The sequence below is a fragment of the Dendrobates tinctorius genome, unplaced genomic scaffold, assembly GCF_039654945.1.
Source record: "Dendrobates tinctorius isolate UK_male_01 unplaced genomic scaffold, ASM3965494v1 ptg000055l, whole genome shotgun sequence".
NCBI lineage: Eukaryota > Metazoa > Chordata > Amphibia > Anura > Dendrobatidae > Dendrobates > Dendrobates tinctorius.
In genome coordinates, this window is record NW_027361723.1 from 2,982,608 (window position 1) to 3,005,251 (window position 22,644).

Sequence of the window (22,644 nt, forward strand, 5' to 3'; positions counted from 1 at the left end):
TAAGAGGATTCTCTGTCACTCTCAGATCCATATGCTCCAACTGATGAAGAGAGGGAATTCACGGACTCACTTCTTTTCGGCTGATTCTTATTTTTATCCACTGGGTCCTGGTGCCGCCTCTCCAGTTAGTTCTGCCACACCGAGTTTTTTTAGTAAAGGACTCTGCGCTCATCAGTCATCGTGTTCTGCTGACTACGGGAAGATGTCTGGTCGCGGTAAAAGAGGGAAAGGTCTCGGGAAGGGCGGCGCCAAGCGGCACAGGAAGGTGCTCCGTGATAACATCCAGGGCATCACCAAGCCTGCCATCCGCCGTCTCGCTCGCAGGGGAGGCGTCACGCGCATCTCCGGCCTCATCTATGAGGAGACTCGCGGCGTCCTGAAAGTCTTCCTGGAGAACGTGATCCGTGACGCCGTCACATACACTGAGCACGCCAAGAGGAAGACCGTCACCGCCATGGACGTGGTGTACGCGCTCAAGCGCCAGGGCCGCACTCTCTACAGCTTCAGAGGTTAATGCGTCTCCTCTCCATCCTCACCCCCCAAAGGCTCTTATCAGAGCCGCCCACATCTACTAAGAAAAAGCTATGATCTCCGCTGTGTGATGTGGCCAGGGAGGGAGATTGCGGGTATTTTGCGGTGTTATGTGACATCAGCGGTTAAAACAGATGGTTACCTGGATATACAGCGCTATATGGGTCGGGAATTACTGTATGGATGAAATATCTAGAGCGCTTTATAGAGATTACATCAAAGTATATACATTTACTGCACTCTATGAGGGTACACTGCAGTGTATTAATGGTATTGGGTAGAGTTGAGCGACTTTTGGTTTTTTAGGGTCGAGTTTCGTTTCGTGAAACCCGACTTTTCCAAAAGTCGGGTCGAGCAAGATCGGCCGGCTATAGGGAAAAGTCTGGGTCGTCCTGAAACACGAAACCCAATGTAAGTCAATGGGGAATAAAAGTCGGCAGTGAGAGGAGGACAGGAAACACACCTACAGTGCCCATTTGAATGCCAAAAGCATCAATTCTTCTTACTTAAGCTTGTCAACCTTAATTAACTTCATAATACAAGTTACGCACCGAAAAATGGGGGTTATTTGGCTAAAGTTGTGGGGGGGAAGGGCTGGCTCCAGGTTTTCATGTGCCCTGGGCGAAAGAGCGCCCCTTTAACACATACCACAACTCATCATGCTCCGATACGGCAGAGAAATAGCGGTATAGTACAATGAAAAATACTTCACTTTTTACATCTCATGACAAGGCCCATCTATTTCTCCATACAGAATCATTGGTCCCATATAATGTTTGAAACAGTATATGATGAGATCCACATCCTGCTACAGTATATGTTGGTCCCCATGGATGAAGCTCCACTGTCTTATGGGCCCAAATAATGCTCCAAACATAATGGGCCCCATTTCTAATGCTCTAGTGTATAATGGGCCCTGTAAATGCTGCTCCAGTGTCTGATGTCCACCTTTGGAATGTTCCAGTGTATGGTGGGCCCCATCTATCATTCTCCAGAGTATAGTGCTCCCCAAAAATTGCTGTCCCAACATTGAAAACAATGAAATAAGTCTCCTCGCTAGGGAATCCCTGTACTAGTCTGGACTCCTCGTCGTCCCCATCTTCCATCTCACTGCACAGTATTTCAACCTTGCAAGTGCTGTGATCCTGAGCAAGCAGGGGGGGCCCACTCGTTGGCGACGGCACTGACACAGGGCCCCTGATAGTACGGTGGTGTGTCTGATGGCGGGTGGGCCGAACCTGCACTTTCATCTGCAGCTTCCTCTTTGTCACCGTGTAAGATGGAACTGTATATGGGAAGGGTAACATGAGTTTCATCAGGGTCAGATTAAGGTCGTGTAGCGTGCGAGGGGAATGTAGTGGTCTGGGTCAATGTACCAGCAGATTCATCGAGCAGTGGCTGGGCATCAGTGCACTTGTGTCGCCCCCAGGAGTACGGTCGCCACAGTGGCATTACCTTCCTCCTAGGGAGTGTGATGTCATGCTTGGGAGCAACGAAGGATCTCTCTAGCAGGTTAACTGATTGGGCGGCGTTATTCCCACGAGTCATGACCCTCCAAACAGCGTTCATGAAGGCAAAGTGTTTGTTTTACGTGGGCAGTATGGTTGCAAAGCTGAACCTTAAAGAAATGTCCAGAAGGGCACCACCAGGAGTGGAGCCTACGGTTTAATTCGACTCCACCTGGGAAACCTCAACCATGCCAGCTACAGAAAAGATGCACACATTGCAAGCTTAATTCTGTTAACGAACGAGACTCCGTCATGCCCCGCGGTCCGAGTCCGGCTTACTAGAGGGACACGTGAGGCTCTGGCACATGAGATTGGCCAATAACTGGTGTGTCATGCCCTTACATGTCCGTGGCTGCATGTGCGCTACACTGAAAAGGCCAGCGTTTGTCGCTTACAGGTGCAGATAACCCGCTGAACAGCGTTAGTGATGGGGATCTGTGATTACAATTATTACCCGCGAACAATGATTTCCCAGTAAGTGCAGGTCAACTGCCGTTCCGGAATTAGGCCTAACCGTCATTCCTGAAAAAATGAAAAACTTACGTGTGCAAACTACAGGTGCTGTAGCTTGCTTAACAGCTCGCCAGCCATTCTCACGCCCAGTATGGATTACACGTGATTGCACAAAGGTGAGAAAGGGTACCGTATCCCCGGATGACATGTATGGATAGCATAGTGTACACATTCAAAATATATGTCTATACATCAGGAGGCAGGCTCAGACGGTGTCAGGCACAGTATGGATTTGACGGCCCAGACTACACAGCGGAGGAGCAGGGAGAGGTAAAGATTGCAAATGCTGGGGCCCTGCCCAAGCAAGGGGGGCCCACTCGTGGGCGTCGGTATTGGCACTGGGCCCCTCATAGTACGGCGGTGTGTCTGACGGCGGGTGTGCACCACCACCGTCAGAGACACTTGATTGCACTATGAGGGACCCTGTGCCAGTGCCCGCGCCCAAGAGTCGGCCTACCCACCTGTCCAGGGCAACGGCACTCGCACGGTGTCGTGCGCTAGGTGGTGACCCCGGCCATGGGGGGGGGAGGCAGCACAGTTAGGGAGTTTTAGAAAGTGGCATATGTTGATGTTGGACATTCAGCTGATGCAAAAGGCGAAATAGGTGAAGTACCAGGAACAGGTGAACCAAAGCAAGCCATTTTTCTGTCACCCTATGTGTCATCAGGGGAAGGTGGGACAAAATCCTTGGAAACCCATGCATGGTTCATTTTAATGAAGGTTAGATCATCCACATTTTGGGTTGACAGACGGGTCCTTTTTCTGTCAGGATTGATCCAGCTGCACTGAAGACTCTTTCCGATAGCACACTTGCAGCTGGGCAAGCGAGCCCCTGTAAGGCATATTGGGCCAATTCAGGCCAGGTGTCCAGTTTAGCGGCCCAATAGTCAAAGGGGAATGACCTGTGTGGAAGAACATCGATATGGGAGGAAAAGTAGTTTGTAACCATAGTTGACAACTGCTGTCTCCTGTCACTTTCCATCAATGCAGTATTACCAGTTGTGTGAGCGGTACTTGAAAAATCAGTCCACAACATTGTCATGAAACCCCTGTCTCCAACGCCACTTCTGCTGTGTGCACCACGAACACCTCTGCCAAGCTGCCCCCGGCCCGTACGGCTCGTGTGAGAACCATCACCGCTGCTGTGTGCTGGGAATGCCTCAAGCAACCGATTTACCAGAGTTGCTTGTTTATTAGCCAATATTAGGTCAAGGTTCTCCTGTGGCATGATGTTTTGTAATTTGTCTTTATAGCGTGGATCCAGGATGCTGGCCAACCAGTAGTCGTCATCGTTCATCATTTTGGCAATGCGGGGGTCCCTTTTTAGGATCTGCAAGGCATAATCTGACATGTGGGCCAATGTTCCCGGTGTCAATGATGCACTGCGAGTGCTGGTTGGAGGAGCACTTTCTGGCAAATCCACATCCCTCCAGTCACGCACAAACCCTGTACCAGACCTTGCCACGCCAACATTTTCACTTGCCCCACGAGATGCATCCTCCTCCCCTAAGTAATCATCCCCATCATCATCCTCCTCCTCCTCTTCTTCCTCCACCTCGTCCAGGAGAGGTCCCTGAGCAGACAATGGCTGAATGTCATCAAGGATTCCCTCCTCGTCAACATTGGCTGCAGACGCCTGCTCCTTAAGGTGCGTCAAAGTTTGCATGAGCAGACGCATAAGTGGGATGCTCATGCTTAGGATGGCGTCTTCTGCGCTTACCAGCCGTTGTGCATTACTCAAAACACTGAAGGACTTTACAGAGGTCTTTCAGCTTCGACCACTGCACACCTGTCAACTCCATGTCTGCTCTCAAAGTGCCTGGCCGTGTATCCTCCCACAAATGCATTATGGCCTGCCTCTGCTCGCACAGCCGCTCAACCATGTGCAGGGTGGAGTTCCACCTTGTTGCAATGTCGATAATGAGGCGGTGGTTGGGAAGGTGGAGCAATCGCTGCAGCTTCTGCATACGAATGGAGTGTACAGGCGACCGGCGGATGTGCGCGCACAGTCTTCGCACCTTCTGGAGCAGGGCTGTTAACTCCGGATAATTTTTGAGGAAGCACTGCACCACCAGGTTCAAGGTGTGAGCCAAGCAAGGTAGTTTTGAAAGGGCTATGGCTGCCACAAAATTACGGCCGTTATCACTAACTACCTTGCCTGCCTCAAGATGTACACTGCCCAGCCATGACTCAGTTTGTCGCTGAAAGTACTCGGCCAGCACCTCGGCGGTGTGTCTGTCGCCCAAACACATCATCTGCAACACAGCCTGCTGACGCTTTCCACTAGATGCTCAATAGGGGGACACCTCGTGTGCAACAGTGGCAGCTGCAGATGGAGTGCTCGTACGACTGCGCTCTGTGGACGAGCTTTCGCTTCTGGAGGAGGAGGAGGAGGGTGGAACGCCTACAGCCAACTGTTTCCTATACCGTGGGCTAGGCAGCACTGTCCCACCACCGCTGTCCTCTGTGGACCCTGCATCCACCACATTAACCCAGTGCGCAGTGATGGACACGTAACGGCCCTGGCCATGCCGACTGGACCATGCATCAGTTGTGAGGTGCACCTTTCCACTCACTGACTGCTTGAGTGCATGGACAATGCGGTCTTTCACATGATGGTGGAGGGCTGGGATGGCTTTGCGAGAGAAGAAGTGGCGACTGGGTAGGTCATAGCGTGGTACTGCATAGGCGCTTTCCACCAACCGAAAGGGCATCATCTCAAACGAGATTAGTTTGGCAATGTGGGCGTTCAAACCCAGTGTACGCGGATGAGAGACTGAGTACTTTCTTGACCAACTCATAGTGTCTGGGAGGGTGAGCTGGACTTGAGAGCTGCATATGGTGGAAGTAGCGGTGGACAGGGCGGACTGAGAGAGGGTTGATGATGGTGATGGAGTTGGTGTTCTTTCTGATGGCCTAGATTCAGTATTTCGTTGATATAACAGTGGGATTCCCTGACTGCTGTGGCCTTGCAACGACACCTCAACATTTGCTGCTGTGCTGACCGGTGGGCTTACAGTGGGGGAAACAATGTAGCATTGCTGACTACCTTCTTTGTGATCAGTTGCACATGTGGTACTTGAGGTTTGGTGTTGTGTCCACGCTTGCAAGTGCATGGTGGTTAAATGTCTAAGCATGCAACTGGTATTCAAATTTTTCAGATTTTACCCTCGGCTAAAAGTCTTTGCGCACTTCTTACAGATAACCTTGGCCTGATCATGAGGATTTTGTTCAAAAAAGTGCCACACTGCACTCTTCCTACTTTGGCAGACATTTTGCGGCCTAGCACGCTGTGATATTTTGACCCTCTGGACAAGCTGTCCAACAACTCTTTTGATTTTTGGAACCTGTCTTTGGAGTGCTCCGTGCCTGCCAGATAACAGCTGTTGCGATGTCGATGTCTGCTGTGGATGCTCCTCATCTGAGCTATTGGAAGCAGCACCCTCTTCCCCCAATGGATGCCAATCTGGGTCAACAACTGGGTCATCCATCACCTCCTCTTCAATGTCATGTGCACCTTCCCCTGTGTCACCGTGTATGGTGGTATAGTGTGCGGGAAGGGGCACCTGAGTCTCATCAGGGTCAGAATCTGGCTCTGTACACTGCGAGGACAATGTAGTGCTCTGAGTGAATGTACCAGCAGAATCATCTATCAGTGGCTGTGCATCAGTGCACTCCATGTCAGATTCATCTTGGCCTGGGTAATTCACCATTTCACTTGATAATCCAGGCGTGGTATGTGAAAACAGCTCCATGGAGTAATCAGTAGTATGGCCTGCGTCATCCTTCAATCTTGGTTGGGGTGAAGGACACAAGGAAAGGTGTGGTTCATGAACATGAGCCTCCAATGACGACTCAGTGCTTTTACTTTTTACAACTGAAGAAGAGGAGGCGATAGAGCTGGAGGCTGAGTCAGCAATGTAAGCCAAAACTTTTTCCTGCAGCTCTGGCTTTAAAAGCGGTTTGCCAACTCCTAGAAAAGTAAGCCTTCGAGGCCTTGTGGAGCCAGACGATGACGCAGGCTCAACACCTCCTGCATTCGGTCCTATTTTGCTCTTGCCACTACCATCAGATCCACCACCAACACCATCATTACCAGCTGCCAACCCCCGCCCAATTCCTCGGCCTCTTCCACCAGCCTTCCTCATTTTTGGTAGAAATGTAGACAAAATCCAACAAACTATATAGTAATGTAAAACAAGGTACAAGGTGTCTATAGGACAGGGTAGATTTTGAATTTCTGCACACACTTGTGGACACTGGACACTTATGGATTGTGTGAGGCCCACTGAATATCAGAGCGCTATGTCACAGGCTTGATGGCACAGGTGTGAAAAAAGTGACTACAGGATAAGGGAGATTTTGAATTTCTGCACACACTTGTGGACACTGGACACTTATGGATTGTGTGAGGCCCACTGAATATCAGAGCGCTATGTCACAGGCTCGATGGCACAGGTGTGAAAAAAGTGAGTACTGGATAAGGGAGATTTTGAATTTCTGCACACACTTGGGGACACTGGACACTTATGGATTGTGTGAGGCCCACTGAATATCAGAGCGCTATGTCACAGGCTCGATGGCACAGGTGTGAAAAAAGTGAGTACAGGATCACGGAGATTTTGAATTTCTGCACACACTTGTGGACACTGGACACTTATGGACTGTGTGAGGCCCACTGAATATCAGAGCGCTATGTCACAGGCTCGATGGCACAGGTGTGAAAAAAGAGACTACAGGATCACGGAGATTTTGAATTTCTGCACACACTTGTGGACACTGGACACTTATGGATTGTGTGAGGCCCACTGAATATCAGAGCGCTATGTCACAGGCTTGATGGCACAGGTGTGAAAAAAGTGACTACAGGATAAGGGAGATTTTGAATTTCTGCACACACTTGTGGACACTGGACACTTATGGATTGTGTGAGGCCCACTGAATATCAGAGCGCTATGTCACAGGCAGAAATTGGCTAGTGCATCACAAACTACAAGGTGTATATAGAATTGGGCAGAATAGGAATCTAGAGTGTAGGTCTGTAAGAACGGAACAAGTACTCCACTTATCCTTCCACAGTGACACACAGATAGCTTCACTGTGGCCGTGATAAAAGCCGTTACACGGTACTGAGAGGAGCGTGCACGTACACGGCTGTCCGGTGTACGTAAAATTGTCAAGCTCCGTGTTTTTTAAGTATACGGACTGACACACGCTGTCTCTCTATAGTTTTGAATGTAATCAAACAGCAAATATATTTAACTGTTTGAAAGCTAGACAAAACTAGTAGGTGCAGGTCTGAAAGAACGGAACATGTCCTCGACTTATTCTCACAGAGTGACACACAGATGGCTTCACTGTGGCTGTGATAACAGCCGTTACACGGTACTGTGTGAGGAGTGTGCACCGCTGTATGGTGTGAAAAAATGCACGCTCAGTACCTCAGCAGGACAAAAAAAAAAAAATTGGGATTGCTTTTAAAAAAGCAGTTTGCAGAGCAGTGGGTAAACAGCAATGCAGCCGTCAGGAAGCCTTAGAAGGCAGCGTAACAACCAACACCCCTGATCCACCAAAATATAGCCTCCCCTTGCACCGCGCACACAGTGACTGGTGTGTTGTACAGGCAAAATCGATAGCAGCAGAATCAGTTTTTTTTTCTTCTTCCCTGCCTAACGCTCTCCCTACAGAATCAGCAGCAGCAACCTCTCCCTATGCTAAGATCGGCAGAAGTAAGATGGCGGTTGGCGTGCACGCCCTTTTATAACCCCTGTGACGCCCACCAAAGCAAGCCAATCACTTGCATGCCCTTCTGAAAGATGGTGGTGACCCGTGCCTATGTCATCACGTTGCCCACAGTGTCCGTGGATCCTGATTGGCTGAAAAGGAGCGCAAAACAAACTTTTGAAACGCGACTTTGGCACGTAAGTCGCCGACCTCGTGGCCGACCTCATCCTAGGGTCGGGTTTCGTTTCATGAAACCCGACTTTGCCAAAAGTCGGCGACTTTTGAAATTTTTCGACCTGTTTCGCTCAACTCTAGTATTGGGTATGAGCATTAAATGGCCGCAAATAGCGCTATATGGCATCCGGAGAACTACTTTGAAGGCTACATTACTACCTGGAGGTGTCTATTTCTATATGGAAGGTTTACAGCTGTGCGTGGGGGGTTTTGCATGATAGATAGGAGGCATACAGCACAATAAGAGGGTACGCTGCAGTATATGGAGCTTCACTGTGCTATTTAGATGTATACAGCACTATATGGGGGTACACGGCGGTATATAAAGCTGCACTGCATCCCCCATATAGTGCTGTATAAAGACTTGTGGAGCCACCAATGAGCAGCAGTGGGCGGAGCGAGTGACGGTTCCGTTGGTCACATGACTTTGTCACCCAATAGCACGGCGATCTCGCAGCAGTGCTCATTTGCATGGCCGGGCTATAAATACCTCCGCTCTGGGAGGAGCAAGGTCGTTATTATTCTGCTTTGAGACGGAGGAGGCTGCTTTACTTTTGTTATGGCTGATCCCAAGTCTGCTCCAGCTCCCAAGAAGGGCTCCAAGAAAGCCGTGACCAAGCCTCAGAAGAAGGACGGCAAGAAGCGGAGGAAGAGCAGGAAGGAGAGCTACGCCATCTACGTGTACAAGGTGCTGAAGCAGGTCCACCCCGACACCGGCATCTCCTCCAAGGCCATGGGCATCATGAACTCCTTCGTCAATGACATCTTCGAGCGCATCGCAGGGGAAGCCTCCCGCCTGGCTCACTACAACAAGCGCTCCACCATCACCTCCCGGGAGATCCAGACCGCCGTGCGCCTGCTGCTGCCCGGAGAGCTGGCCAAGCACGCCGTGTCCGAGGGCACCAAGGCCGTCACCAAGTACACCAGCGCCAAGTGAGATCTGCTCCGCCATCACCCCAAAGGCTCTTCTAAGAGCCGCCCACCCCCTCACCATAAGAGCTGCTCCTCCGCTGCCCTGTGTAGTGTCCTCATCAAGGCCGTGCATGTGCTGAGCAGCTCCTTTCCGGAGAAAACGTCTACACTGGGACCTCCTCTCTCCAATAGGTCAGTGATAATGATTGCAGGTGGTGCGTTGCACTCGGCGATAGGTCCTCGCTCTCCCGCAGCTGGTAATGATGATCTCTGCTCAGTGACATTTCCAGTAGATTATCCTCCTGGTTGGATCTCTGCTTTCTCTTTTCATCTCCTCTTACATTAACCCTTTCCATTCCAATTTGTGAGTTTCCTGTGAATGCTGGGGGTGGTAGTAGTGAGGTGCAGACACAACACTGGATGAATCCAGGAGCCGCGCTACAGCGATCTATGAGGGCACCCGGCCGTCACTGCGCTTCACTGGAATAATACAAGTTCATGGAGTCTCTGATTCTACACACTCCTTTTCCTTCCGCTGTCCGGTTTATGTGCGGGTTCTCCCTATACGGATCGCACTCTCTCAGGAATAGATGGCGGCTGCGGTTTCTGATATCACAGGTGAGAAGTGAGATTCCAGTTATCGCTCAGCACTTTCTCTAGTCTCATCCATTGTAAGGGAGAGGGGTATGGTGTGCACAGCCGGGGTCTGCGGTGCTTGAGGCGGATTCTGTACAGAGCAGAGATTCAGCAGGAATACGGTCACTAAGGAGTTGAAAGTAAATTAAGTAGCGGGCGAATGGTCGGTTCTTTATTTCGATGTTCCGCCGTCATTTACTGAGCCGTTAGTGAACCCTAATTTCCCGCTCAGTCGCACATTGCGCTCCGGAGAAGCGTTAGCGATCACAATCTGATGTCACACGCGCTGGGTCCTGGTGCCGCCTCTCCAGTGTGTTCTGCCTATACCCGTATTTGTCCCCGGATCGGTGCTGGCGCCTTCCCACTCCCTTTTCTATATTGTCTTAGTGAACATTATTCCTGACGTTGATTGGAGCAGATCCCGTGCGCGGCGATGGTCGCTGCAGATCACATCGGTGGTTGGGGATCGTTATCTTGTATCTGATATTTCTCCTCTTCTCCGGGGATGGAGCCTCCGGGACTCGTTACATGCGGCTCCCTGCCCTGTACTGGCCGCCACCACCTGTAATGAGGAGCGACTGCCTGGGTCAGATGAGGCTTCTGGAGATCACTGTCCCTAAAGTATTTATTTACTTATTACATTTTGAAGAAGCTGGAAAATAGCAACGGAAAAATCCAAATAACGGACAGATCTAGCGGCGGCGCCGCGATGGGGAGTTTTGTTGAATATTCTTTGTAACTTAGAGGCGGGAAATTCAAAATCACCAACAGTCCTGTATTCAGCCAATCAGAGAAGAGGAGGAGCTTAACTGCGAATTCAATACTAGAACCCCCGCCCCGGAAACCGTCATCCCTCCTGTTCTCGCTCCGGTCCGCACTTCCTCCATGTAAAGTAAAGGACTCTGCGCTCATCAGTCTTAGTGTTCTGCTCACTACAGGAAGATGTCTGGTCGTGGTAAAGGAGGGAAAGGTCTCGGGAAGGGCGGCGCCAAGCGGCACAGGAAGGTGCTCCGTGATAACATCCAGGGCATCACCAAGCCTGCCATCCGCCGTCTCGCTCGCAGGGGAGGCGTCAAGCGCATCTCCGGCTTCATCTATGAGGAGACTCGCGGCGTCCTGAAAGTCTTCCTGGAGAACGTGATCCGTGACGCCGTCACCTACACCGAGCACGCCAAGAGGAAGACCGTCACCGCCATGGACGTGGTGTACGCGCTCAAGCGCCAGGGCCGCACTCTACGGCTTCGGAGGTTAATGCGTCTCCGCTCCATCCTCACCCCCCAAAGGCTCTTATCAGAGCCGCCCACATCTACTTAGAAAAAGCTATGATCTCCGCTGTGTGATGTGGCCAAATGGTTATCTGGATATACTATATGGGTCATGAATTCCTGTATGGATGAAATATCTAGAGCGCTTTATAGAGGCTACATCACAGTATAGGCATTCACCACACTCTGAGGGTACACACACCTTACCCCTCTCCCTATATTAACGTTGGTTGTTATAGACGCCGCATGTTTTACAATGGATGAGAATAGAGAAAGGTGAGATTTCAGTTATCGCTCAGCAATCACCTGTGATATCAGAAACCGCAGCCGCCATCTATTCCTGAGAGTGCGATCCCTATATGGAGAACACGCACATAAACCGGCAGTTCAGGACTCAGCTCGTTTTTGGGAAGATTTGGTGGCTCTGAAAAGAGCCTTTGTGTTGTGGTTGGAGCCCGGGAAGATCTAAGCTCTCTCCCCACGGATCCTGCGGGCCAACTGGATGTCTTTGGGCATGATTGCTACCCTCTTGGCGTGGATGGCGCACAGGTTGGTGTCCTCGAAAAGTCCCACCAGATAAGCCTCGCTGGCCTCCTGCAGGGCCATCACCGCGGAGCTCTGAAAGCGCAGATCAGTTGTTAAGGGGTTAAGTGTGACAAAAGAATTGGAAATCAGGAAGGGGGCAAACGCTTTTTCATACCACTGCATATCACATAGTAAAGAACAAACACCCCAGAATAACAAGACCGTATGTAACACCCCAGAATACTGAGACCGTATATAACGACTCGAAAGTACGGGAATGTATATAAAACACCAGAATAATGGGATCGTATATAAGACCCCAGAATACCGAGAATGTTGTGAATTTGCTTTCTGGCCTACCTCTGGTTACTACTAGTGTTGAGCGATACCGTTCGATACCCAAAAATATCGTATCGGATGGTATCGCCCGATACGAAAAAAAAATCGGGTATCGCCGATTCCGATACCGGAAGTCCCATTCAAGTCAATGGGACTTCCGGTATCGGAATTAAAAAAAGGCCTTTATTTCCTTGTTGGCTAATTCTACATAATTGAAAACAAATAAGAATCATGTAGAATGTATTGTGGGAGGTGGAGGAGACATTAAAGGCATAGTGGTTTATTCAAATCACATGGCACAGCATTAAATCCAATTTTTTTTTTTCAAGACGTTCGGAGTTAAAAAGATATTGACTATGTTAACCTTTTTTATATTTAGTCAGATATGTGTGTTTCACAACTTCCTTGCTCTTCACCTTCTTTTGTACTTCTCCCACACTTTCTCCTTCATGATCCGCAGCAGTAGCATTTTTTTCATCAACTGTTTCTTCACCTTATTCATCTTCTTCTTCTTCATCTTCTCCCCATTAATTTTTTTTTTCCATTCTTCATATTCTTCTTATTCAGCTATTATTAATTTTCATATGCTATTTCTTCATCTTCTTCCTATTCTTCTTTTTCTTCATTTTCTTATGGTGACAGGCATTCCTGTAGTACTTATCTATAAAAGTTATAAGATTACACCTTACGTTCTGCCTGTCACAAAAGATTTACAAAAGGATTTGTCCGCGTTCAGTTTGGCCTGCAGCAGCAGGCATTTTCCAGGGGCACCACGAGGAGGAACGGACTCACCCCCATTTACTGCTTAGTCTTCTGCTTATAATTTTGATTTCTTCTATGCTGATTTTTTGTCTTATGCTTAATGTTCTTCTGCTTTCTGTTCTTCTGCTTCTTGTTCTTCTGTCTTTTGTTCTGTATCTTGGTGGTTGTCTTCATGTTCTTTGTCCTCTTGGTCTTATTATTTAGGGTCATATTTCTGGTCTTCTTTGGTGTGGTCTTCAGGGTCATCGTCATGGAGATCAATAAGGATTACCAAAGACAATTTCAAAAAGCTTGATCTTGGAAATGTAGCAGAAGGTACAAGAAGGCTGAGAAACTGGCGAGAACCAGCAGACAGTGCTGGCACCCGGATGGGTAGCAGAAGGAACAAGAGCCAATGGCACTACCGAGGACCAACTGACGGTGCTGGACCACGGTTACTAAGCAGAAGGTACCTGTGCTAAAAAGCACTACCAAGGACCAGCTGACGGTGCTGGACCTCGGATACCGAGATGGAGGCACCTAGGCCAAAGGCTCTGGCGAGAACCAGCAGACAGTGCTGGAACCCGGGTGGGTAGCAGAAGGTACCCATTGAAAGCAAAGTAGCCAGGCCGCAGTTACCGAAACCCACAGTCCTACAGGGGGTCCATGTCCCATTGGCACTACGGATCCAGCCTTCAGTGCCAGTTCCCGCAGCCCACATAGGAGTCACCTAAACTGCAGGCACCGTAGAGTCGGCTAACCCGGCCGCAAGACGACAGGACAACGGATTGGTGGCATAGTGACCTTGACACTACCCGGAAACAGCAGGCGTGCTGGAACCCGGGTGGGTAGCAGAAGGTACCCATTCAAAGCAAAGTAGCCAGGCCGCAAGCCTGCCGCAGTTACCGAAACCCACAGTCCTACAGGGGGTCCATGTCCCATTGGCACTACGGATCCAGCCTTCAGTGCCAGTTCCCGCAGCCCACATAGGAGTCACCTAAACTGCAGGCACCGTAGAGTCGGCTAACCCGGCCGCAAGACGACAGGACAACGGATTGGTGGCATAGTGACCTTGACACTACCCGGAAACAGCAGGCGTGCTGGAACCAGGCTGGGCAACAGGGAGTCCCCGTGCCAAAGACACTGCCGAGCACCAACTGGTGTTGTTGGAGCCCAGGGACAATCATGGTGTAGGCCGAGGCCTACTTGGTGGCAGTTTTAGATTGCTTGTAGGCTACAACAGACTGTCAACGTGCTCCAATTAGGCATCTGTCTCCACTCTGTTTCCATGATTTCACGTGACTACCAACACCGCCAGTTTATGCGTACAGTAGCCGTCTGCCCAATCCACACGTGTTCCTGTGTTACTGGTGTTCTGTAATGTCAGCAGATCCCCTGATGTTTGTCTGCCACTGTCTCCTGCTCTGTCCACATTCCCACCGCTTACAGTGGGAAGGTGGACAGCGCAGGAGACAGTGCCGGACACACATTGGGGGATCTGCTGACGTAACAGAACCCCAGTAACACAGGAACACGTGTGGAATGCGTGGACGGCAACTGTGAGCAGGAACTGGCGGTGTTGGAGGTCAGGGGAAATACTAGAGACAGAGTGGAGACAGAGGCCAAATCAGAGAATTTTTAAATCTGAAGTAGTTACAATTTGGAGGCAGCAGCAGTTTGCCCTCCACACAGCAGGGGATCAGCTGACGTTACTGAACCTCACTTTCACATGAACGAGTGTGTTTTTCTGTGTGGACAGCACTTCCGAGCACCAACAGGCGGTGTTGGAGCCCAGTGACAATCATGGTGCAGGCCGAGGCCTACTAGGAGCCAGGTGTAAAGCTGAGGTATTTTGACTTTGGAGGGAGCAGGACACTTTGCCCTCCACACAGCAGGGGGATCAGCTGACGTTACCGAACCCCACTTTCACATGAACGAGTGTGTTTTTCTGTGTGGACGGCACTTCCGAGCAACAACTGACGATGTTGGAGCCCAGGGATAGTCATTTTGTAGGCTGAGGCCTACTTGGAGGCAGTTTAAGATAAGACGTTGTTTGAATTTGGAGGCAGCAGCAGTTTGCCCTCCACACAGCAGGGGATCAGCTGACATTACTGACCCCCACATTCACATGAACAAGTGTCTTTTTCTGTGTGGACAGCACTTCCGAGCACCAACTAGCGTTGTTGGAGCCCAGGGAGAACCAGGGTGCAGGCCGAGGCCTACTTGGTGGCAGTTTTAGATTGTTTGTAGGCTACAACAGGTTGTCAACGTGCTCCAATTGGGCATCTGTCTCCACTCTGTTTCCAGGATTTCACGTGACCACCAACACCGCCAGTTTATGCGTACAGTAGCCGTCTGCCCAATCCACACGTGTTCCTGTGTTACTGGGATTCTGTAATGTCAGCAGATCCCCTGATGTGTGTCTGCCACTGTCTCCTGCTCTGTCCACATGTCCACCTTCCCACTGCAAGCGGTGGGAATGTGGACAGAGCAGGAGACAGTGGCAGACACACATTGGGGGATCTGCTGACGTAACAGAACCCCAGTAATACAGGAACACGTGTGGATTGCGTGGATGGCAACTGTGAGCAGGAACTGGCGGTGTTGGAGGTCAGAGGAAATTCTAGAGACAGAGTGGAGACAGAGGCCAAATCAGAGAATGTTTAAATCTGAAGTAGCTAACATTTGGAGGCAGCAGCAGTTTGCCCGCCACACAGCAGGGGATCAGCTGACGTTACCGAACCCCACTTTCACATGAACGAGTGTGTTTTTCTGTGTGGACAGCACTTCCGAGCACCAACTGGCGTTGTCGGAGCCCAGGGAAAATGAGGTAGTAGGCTGAGGCCTACTTGGAGCCAGGTGTAAATCTGAGGTTGTTTGACTGTGGAGGGAGCAGGACACTTTGCCATACACACAGCAGGGGATCAGCTGACGTTACCGAACCCCACTTACACATGAGCGAGTGTTTTGTCTGTGCGGACAGCACTTCTGAGCACCAACTGGCGGTGTCGGAGCCCAGGGAAAATCAGGTAGTAGGCTGAGGCCTAATTGGTGGCAGTTTGCGATTGTTTCTAGACTACTACTAACTGTCAACGTACTCCAATTAGGCCTCTGTCTTCACTCTGTTTCGAGTATTTCCGCTGGCTTCCAACCACGCCAGTTGCTGCTCTGAAATGCCGTCTGCACATCCACACTTGTTCCTGTGTTACTGGGGTTCTGTAACAGCAGCTTCTCCCTAGAGGTGAGTCAGGCAATGTCTCCTGCTCTGTCCACATTTCCACTACAAGTAGTGGGAATGTAGACAAAGCAGGAGACATTGCCGTGCTCAACTCTGGAGATGAGCAGATGTTACAGGACCCAGGTACCACAGGAACAAGTGTGGATTGTGCAGACGGCACTTGACAGCAGAAACAGGCGGTGTTGTAGGCCGGAGGAAATACTCAAAACAGAGTGGAGACAGAGGGCAAATCAGAGAACATATTAAATCAGAGGTAGTCAGAAGTTGTAGGCAGCAGGAGAGTTTGCCGTACACACAGCAGGGGATCAGCTGACGTTACCGAACCCCACTTACACATGACCGAGTGTTTTGTCTGTGCGGACAGCACTTCAGAGTAGAGTTGAGCGAAACGGGTCGAAAAAATTCAAAAGTCGCCGACTTTTGGCAAAGTCGGGTTTCATGAAACGAAACCCGACCCTAGGATGAGGTCGGCCACGAGGTCGGCGACTTACGCGCCAAAGTCGCGTTTCAAAAGTTTGTTTTGCGCTCTTTTTCAGCCAAATCAGGATCCACGGACACTGTGGGCAACGTGATGACCTAGGCACGGGTCACCACCATCTTTCAGAAGGGCATGCAAGTGATTGGCTTGCTTTGGTGGGCCTCACAGGGGGTATAAAAGGGCGTGCACGCCGACCGCCATCTTACTTCTGCCGATCTTAGTATAGGGAGAGGTTGCTGCTGATTCTGTAGGGAGAGCATTAGGATGGGAAGAAGACAAAAAAACTGCTTCTGCTGCTAGCGATTTGGCCTGCACAACACACAAGTCACTGTGTGTGCAGTGCAAGGGGAGGCTATATTGTGGTGTATCAGTGGTGTTGGTTGTTGGGCTGCCTTCTAAGGCTTCCTGACACGCTGGCATTGCTGTTTACCCACTGCTCCACAAACTGCTTTTTTAAAAGCAATCCAATCTCCCTTATCCTCTAGTCACTTTTGTCACAGCTGTGCCATCGAGCCTGTCACATAGCGCTCAGATATCAGTGGGCCTCACACAATCCACAAGTGTCCAGTGTCCAAAAGTGTGCGCAGAGATTCAAAATTTCCATTATCCTCTCGTCACTTTGGTCACAGGCAGCTGTGCCATCGAGCGTGTCACATAGCGCTCAGATATCAGTGGGCCTCACACAATCCACAAGTGTCCAGTGTCCAAAAGTGTGCGCAGAGATTCAAAATCTCCATTATCCTCTCGTCACTTTGGTCACAGGCAGCTGTGCCATCGAGCGTGTCACATAGCGCTCAGATATCAGTGGGCCTCACACAATCCACAAGTGTCCAGTGTCCAAAAGTGTGCGCAGAGATTCAAAATCTCCATTATCCTCTCGTCACTTTGGTCACAGGCAGCTGTGCCATCGAGCGTGTCACATAGCGCTCAGATATCAGTGGGCCTCACACAATCCACAAGTGTCCAGTGTCCAAAAGTGTGCGCAGAGATTCAAAATCTCCATTATCCTCTCGTCACTTTGGTCACAGGCAGCTGTGCCATCGAGCGTGTCACATAGCGCTCAGATATCAGTGGGCCTCACACAATCCACAAGTGTCCAGTGTCCAAAAGTGTGCGCAGAGATTCAAAATCTCCATTATCCTCTCGTCACTTTGGTCACAGGCAGCTGTGCCATCGAGCGTGTCACATAGCGCTCAGATATCAGTGGGCCTCACACAATCCACAAGTGTCCAGTGTCCAAAAGTGTGCGCAGAGATTCAAAATCTCCATTATCCTCTCGTCACTTTGGTCACAGGCAGCTGTGCCATCGAGCCTGTCACATAGCGCTCAGATATCAGTGGGCCTCACACAATCCACAAGTGTCCAGTGTCCAAAAGTGTGCGCAGAGATTCAAAATCTCCATTATCCTCTCGTCACTTTGGTCACAGCTGTGCCATCGAGCCTGTCACATAGCGCTCAGATATCAGTGGGCCTCACACAATCCACAAGTGTCCAGTGTCCAATAGTGTGCGCAGAGATTCAAAATCTCCATTATCCTCTCGTCACTTTGGTCACAGGCAGCTGTGCCATCGAGTGTGTCACATAGCGCTCAGTAGAGTTGAGCGACTTTTGTTTTTTTAGGGTCGCGTTTCGTTTCGTGAAACCCGACTTTTCCAAAAGTCGGGTCGAGCAAGATCGTCCGATTATAGGGAAAAGTCGGGGTCGTCCCGAAACACGAAACCCAATGTAAGTCAATGGGGAATAAAAGTCGGCAGTGAGAGGAGGACAGGAAACACACCTACAGTGCCCATTTGAATGCCAAAAGCATCAATTCTTCTTACTTAAGCTTGTCAACCTTAATTAACTTCATAATACAAGTTACGCACTGAAAAATGGGGGTTATTTGGCTAAAGTTGTGGGGGGGGGGAGGGCTGGCTGCAGGTTTTCATGTGCCCTGGGCGAAAGAGCGCCCCTTTAACACATACCACAACTCATCATGCTCCGATACGGCAGATAAATAGCGGTATAGTACAATGAAAAATACCTCACTTTTTACATCTCATGACGAGGCCCATCTATTTCTCCATACAGAATCATTGGTCCCATATAATGTTTGAAACAGTATATGATGAGCTCCACATAATGCTACAGTATATGTTGGTCCCCATGGATGAAGCTCCACTGTCTTGTGGGCCCAAATAATGCTCCAAACATAATGGGCCCCATTTCTAATGCTCTAGTGTATAATGGGCCCTGTAAATGCTGCTCCAGTGTCTGATGTCCACCTTTGGAATGTTCCAGTGTATGGTGGGCCCCATCTATCATTCTCCAGAGTATAGTGCTCCCCAAAAATTGCTGTCCCAACATTGAAAACAATCAAATAAGTCTCCTCGCTAGGGTATCCCTGTACTTGTCTGGACAGGTGCTGTAGCTTGCTTAACAGCTCGCCAGCCGTTCTCACGCCCAGTATGGATTGCACGTGATTGCACAAAGGTTAGAAAGGGTACCGTATCCCTGGATAACATGTATGGATAGCGTACACATTCAAAATATATGTCTCAGGAGGCAGGCTCAGACGGTGTTAGGCCCAGTATGGATTGCACAAAGGTTAGAAAGGGTACCGTATCCCTGGATAACATGTATGGATAGCGTACACATTCAAAATATGTGTCTCAGGAGGCAGGCTCAGACGGTGTCAGGCCCAGTATGGATTGCACGTGATTGCACAAAGGTTAGAAAGGGTACCGTATCCCTGGATAACATGTATGGATAGCGTACACATTCAAAATATATGTCTCAGGAGGCAGGCTCAGACGGTGTTAGGCCCAGTATGGATTGCACGTGATTGCACAAAGGTTAGAAAGGGTACCGTATCCCCGGATAACATGTATGGATAGCGTACACATTCAAAATATATGTCTCAGGAGGCAGGCTCAGACGGTGTCAGGCACAGTATGGATTTGACGGCCCAGATTACACAGCGGAGGAGCAGGGAGAGGTAAAGATTGCAAATGCTGGGGCCCTGCCCAAGCAAGGGGGGCCCACTCGTGGGCGTCGGTACTGGCACTGGGCCCCTCATAGTACAGCGGTGTGTCTGACGGCGGGTGTGCACCACCACCGTCAGAGACACTTGATTGCACTATGAGGGACCCTGTGCCAGTGCCCGCGCCCAAGAGTCGGCCTACCCACCTGTCCAGGGCAACGGCACTCGCACGGTGTCGTGCGGTAGGTGGTGACCCCGGCCATGGGGGGGGAGGCAGCACAGTTAGGGAGTTTTAGAAAGTGGCATATGTTGATGTTGGACATTCAGCTGATGCAAAAGGCGAAATAGGTGAAGTACCAGGAAGAGGTGGACCAAAGCAAGCCATTTTTCTGTCACCCTATGTGTCATCAGGGGAAGGTGGGACAAAATCCTTGGAAACCCATGCGTGGTTCATTTTAATGAAGGTTAGATCAGCCACATTTTGGGTTGACAGACGGGTCCTTTTTTCTGTCAGGATTGATCCAGCTGCACTGAAGACTCTTTCCGATAGCACACTTGCAGCTGGGCAAGCGAGCTCCTGTAAGGCATATTGGGCCAATTCAGGCCAGGTGTCCAGTTTAGCGGCCCAATAGTCAAAGGGGAATGACCTGTGTGGGAGAACATCGATATGGGAGGAAAAGTAGTTTGTAACCATAGTTGACAACTGCTGTCTCCTGTCACTTTCCATCGATGCAGTATTACCAGTTGTGTGAGCGGTATTTGAAAAATCAGTCCACAACATTGTCATGAAACCCCTGTCTCCAACACCACTTCTGCTGTGTGCACCACGAACACCTCTGCCAAGCTGCCCCCGGCCCGTACGGCTCGTGTGAGAACCATCACCGCTGCTGTGTGCTGCGAATGCCTCAAGCAACCGATTTACCAGAGTTGCTTCTTTATTAGCCAATATTAGGTCAAGGTTCTCCTGTGGCATGATGTTTTGTAATTTGCCTTTATAGCGTGGATCCAGGATGCTGGCCAACCAGTAGTCGTCATCGTTCATCATTTTGGCAATGCGGGGGTCCCTTTTTAGGATCCGCAAGGCATAATCTGACATGTGGGCCAATGTTCCCGGTGTCAATGATGCACTGCGAGTGCTGGGTGGAGGAGCACTTTCTGGCAAATCCACATCCCTCCAGTCACGCACAAACCCTGTACCAGACCTTGCCACGCCAACATTTTCACTTGCCCCACGAGATGCATCCTCCTCCCCTAAGTAATCATCCCCATCATCCTCCTCCTCCTCCTCTTCTTCCTCCACCTCGTCCAGGAGAGGTCCCTGAGCAGACAATGGCTGAATGTCATCAAGGATTCCCTCCTCCTCTTCCTCAACATTGGCTGCAGACGCCTGCTCCTTAAGGTGCGTCAAAGTTTGCATGAGCAGACGCATAAGTGGGATGCTCATGCTTAGGATAGCGTCGTCTGCGCTTACCAGCCGTGTGCATTCCTCAAAACACTGAAGGACTTTACAAAGGTCTTTCAGCTTCGACCACTGCACGCCTGTCAACTCCATGTCTGCTCTCAAAGTGCCTGGCCGTGTATCCTCCCATAAATGCATTATGGCCTGCCTCTGCTCGCACAGCCGCTCCACCATGTGCAGGGTGGAGTTCCACCTTGTTGCAATGTCGATAATGAGGCGGTGGTTGGGAAGGTGGAGCAATCGCTGCAGCTTCTGCATACGAACGGAGTGTACAGGCGACCGGCGGATGTGCGCGCACAGTCTTCGCACCTTCTGGAGCAGGGCTGTTAACTCCGGATAATTTTTGAGGAAGCACTGCACCACCAGGTTCAAGGTGTGAGCCAAGCAAGGTATGTGGCTGAGTTTTGAAAGGGCTATGGCTGCCACAAAATTACGGCCGTTATCACTAACTACCTTGCCTGCCTCAAGATGTACACTGCCCAGCCATGACTCAGTTTGTCGCTTCAAGTACTCGGCCAGCACCTCGGCGGTATGTCTGTCGCCCAAACACATCATCTGCAACACAGCCTGCTGACGCTTTCCACTAGCTGCTCGATAGGGGGACACATCGTGTGCAACAGTGGCAGCTGCAGATGGAGTGCTCGTACGACTGCGCTCTGTGGACGAGCTTTCGCTTCTGGAGGAGGAGGAGGAGGAGGGTGGAACGCCTACAGCCAACTGTTTCCTATACCGTGGGCTAGGCAGCACTGTCCCACCACCGCTGTCCCCTGTGGACCCTGCATCCACCACATTAACCCAGTGCGCAGTGATGGACACGTAACGGCCCTGGCCATGCCGACTGGACCATGCATCAGTTGTGAGGTGCACCTTTCCGCTCACTGACTGCTTGAGTGCATGGACAATGCGGTCTTTCACATGATGGTGGAGGGCTGGGATGGCTTTGCGAGAGAAGAAGTGGCGACTGGGTAGGTCATAGCGTGGTACTGCATAGGCCATGAGTTCGCGGAAAGCTGTGCTTTCCACCAACCGAAAGGGCATCATCTCAAACGAGATTAGTTTGGCAATGTGGGCGTTCAAACCCAGTGTACGCGGATGAGAGACTGAGTACTTTCTTGACCTACTCATAGTGTCTGGGAGGGTGAGCTGGACTTGAGAGCTGCATATGGTGGAAGTAGCGGTGGACAGGGCGGACTGAGAGAGGGTTGATGATGGTGATGGAGTTGGTGTTCTTTCTGATGGCCTAGAATCAGTCTTTCGTTGATATAACAGTGGGATTCCCTGACTGCTGTGGCCTTGCAACGACACCTCAACATTTGCTGCTGTGCTAACCGGGGGGCTTACAGTGGGGGAAACAATGTAGCGTTGCTGACTACCTTCGTTGTGATCAGTTGCACATGTGGCACTTGAGGTTTGGTGTTGTGTCCACGCTTGCAAGTGCATGCTGGTTAAATGTCTAAGCATGCAACTGGTATTCAAATTTTTCAGTTTTTTCCCTCGGCTAAAGGTCTTTGCGCACTTCTTACAGATAACCTTGGCCTGATCATGAGGATTTTGTTCAAAAAAGTGCCACACTGCACTC

General features: G+C 50.3%; 2 protein-coding genes and 1 pseudogene across 2 annotated transcripts; all 3 read left to right on the forward strand.

Moving 5' to 3' along the window:
- The first annotated feature begins 202 nt into the window (after window positions 1–202).
- On the forward strand, window positions 203–514 carry LOC141091700 (histone H4-like). The gene has a single exon (XM_073577394.1). It carries the CDS (start codon window positions 203–205, stop codon window positions 512–514), a length of 312 nt encoding a protein of 103 aa, XP_073433495.1.
- An 8,519-nt stretch (window positions 515–9,033) lies between these two features.
- Window positions 9,034–9,490, forward strand: LOC141091645 (histone H2B 1.1-like). The gene has a single exon (XM_073577326.1). The coding sequence runs from the start codon at window positions 9,070–9,072 to the stop codon at window positions 9,445–9,447; it is 378 nt and encodes a 125-aa protein (XP_073433427.1). The 5' UTR covers window positions 9,034–9,069; the 3' UTR covers window positions 9,448–9,490.
- Window positions 9,491–9,625: 135 nt separating this feature from the next.
- LOC141091646 (histone H4-like) lies at window positions 9,626–11,344 on the forward strand (annotated as a pseudogene).
- Window positions 11,345–22,644: the final 11,300 nt, after the last annotated feature.

Coding starts and splice junctions, on each gene's coding strand:
- LOC141091700 (XM_073577394.1), top strand. CDS start 203: ATGTCTGGTCGCGGTAAAAGAGGGAAAGGTCTCGGGAAGGGCGGCGCC.
- LOC141091645 (XM_073577326.1), top strand. CDS start 9,070: ATGGCTGATCCCAAGTCTGCTCCAGCTCCCAAGAAGGGCTCCAAGAAA.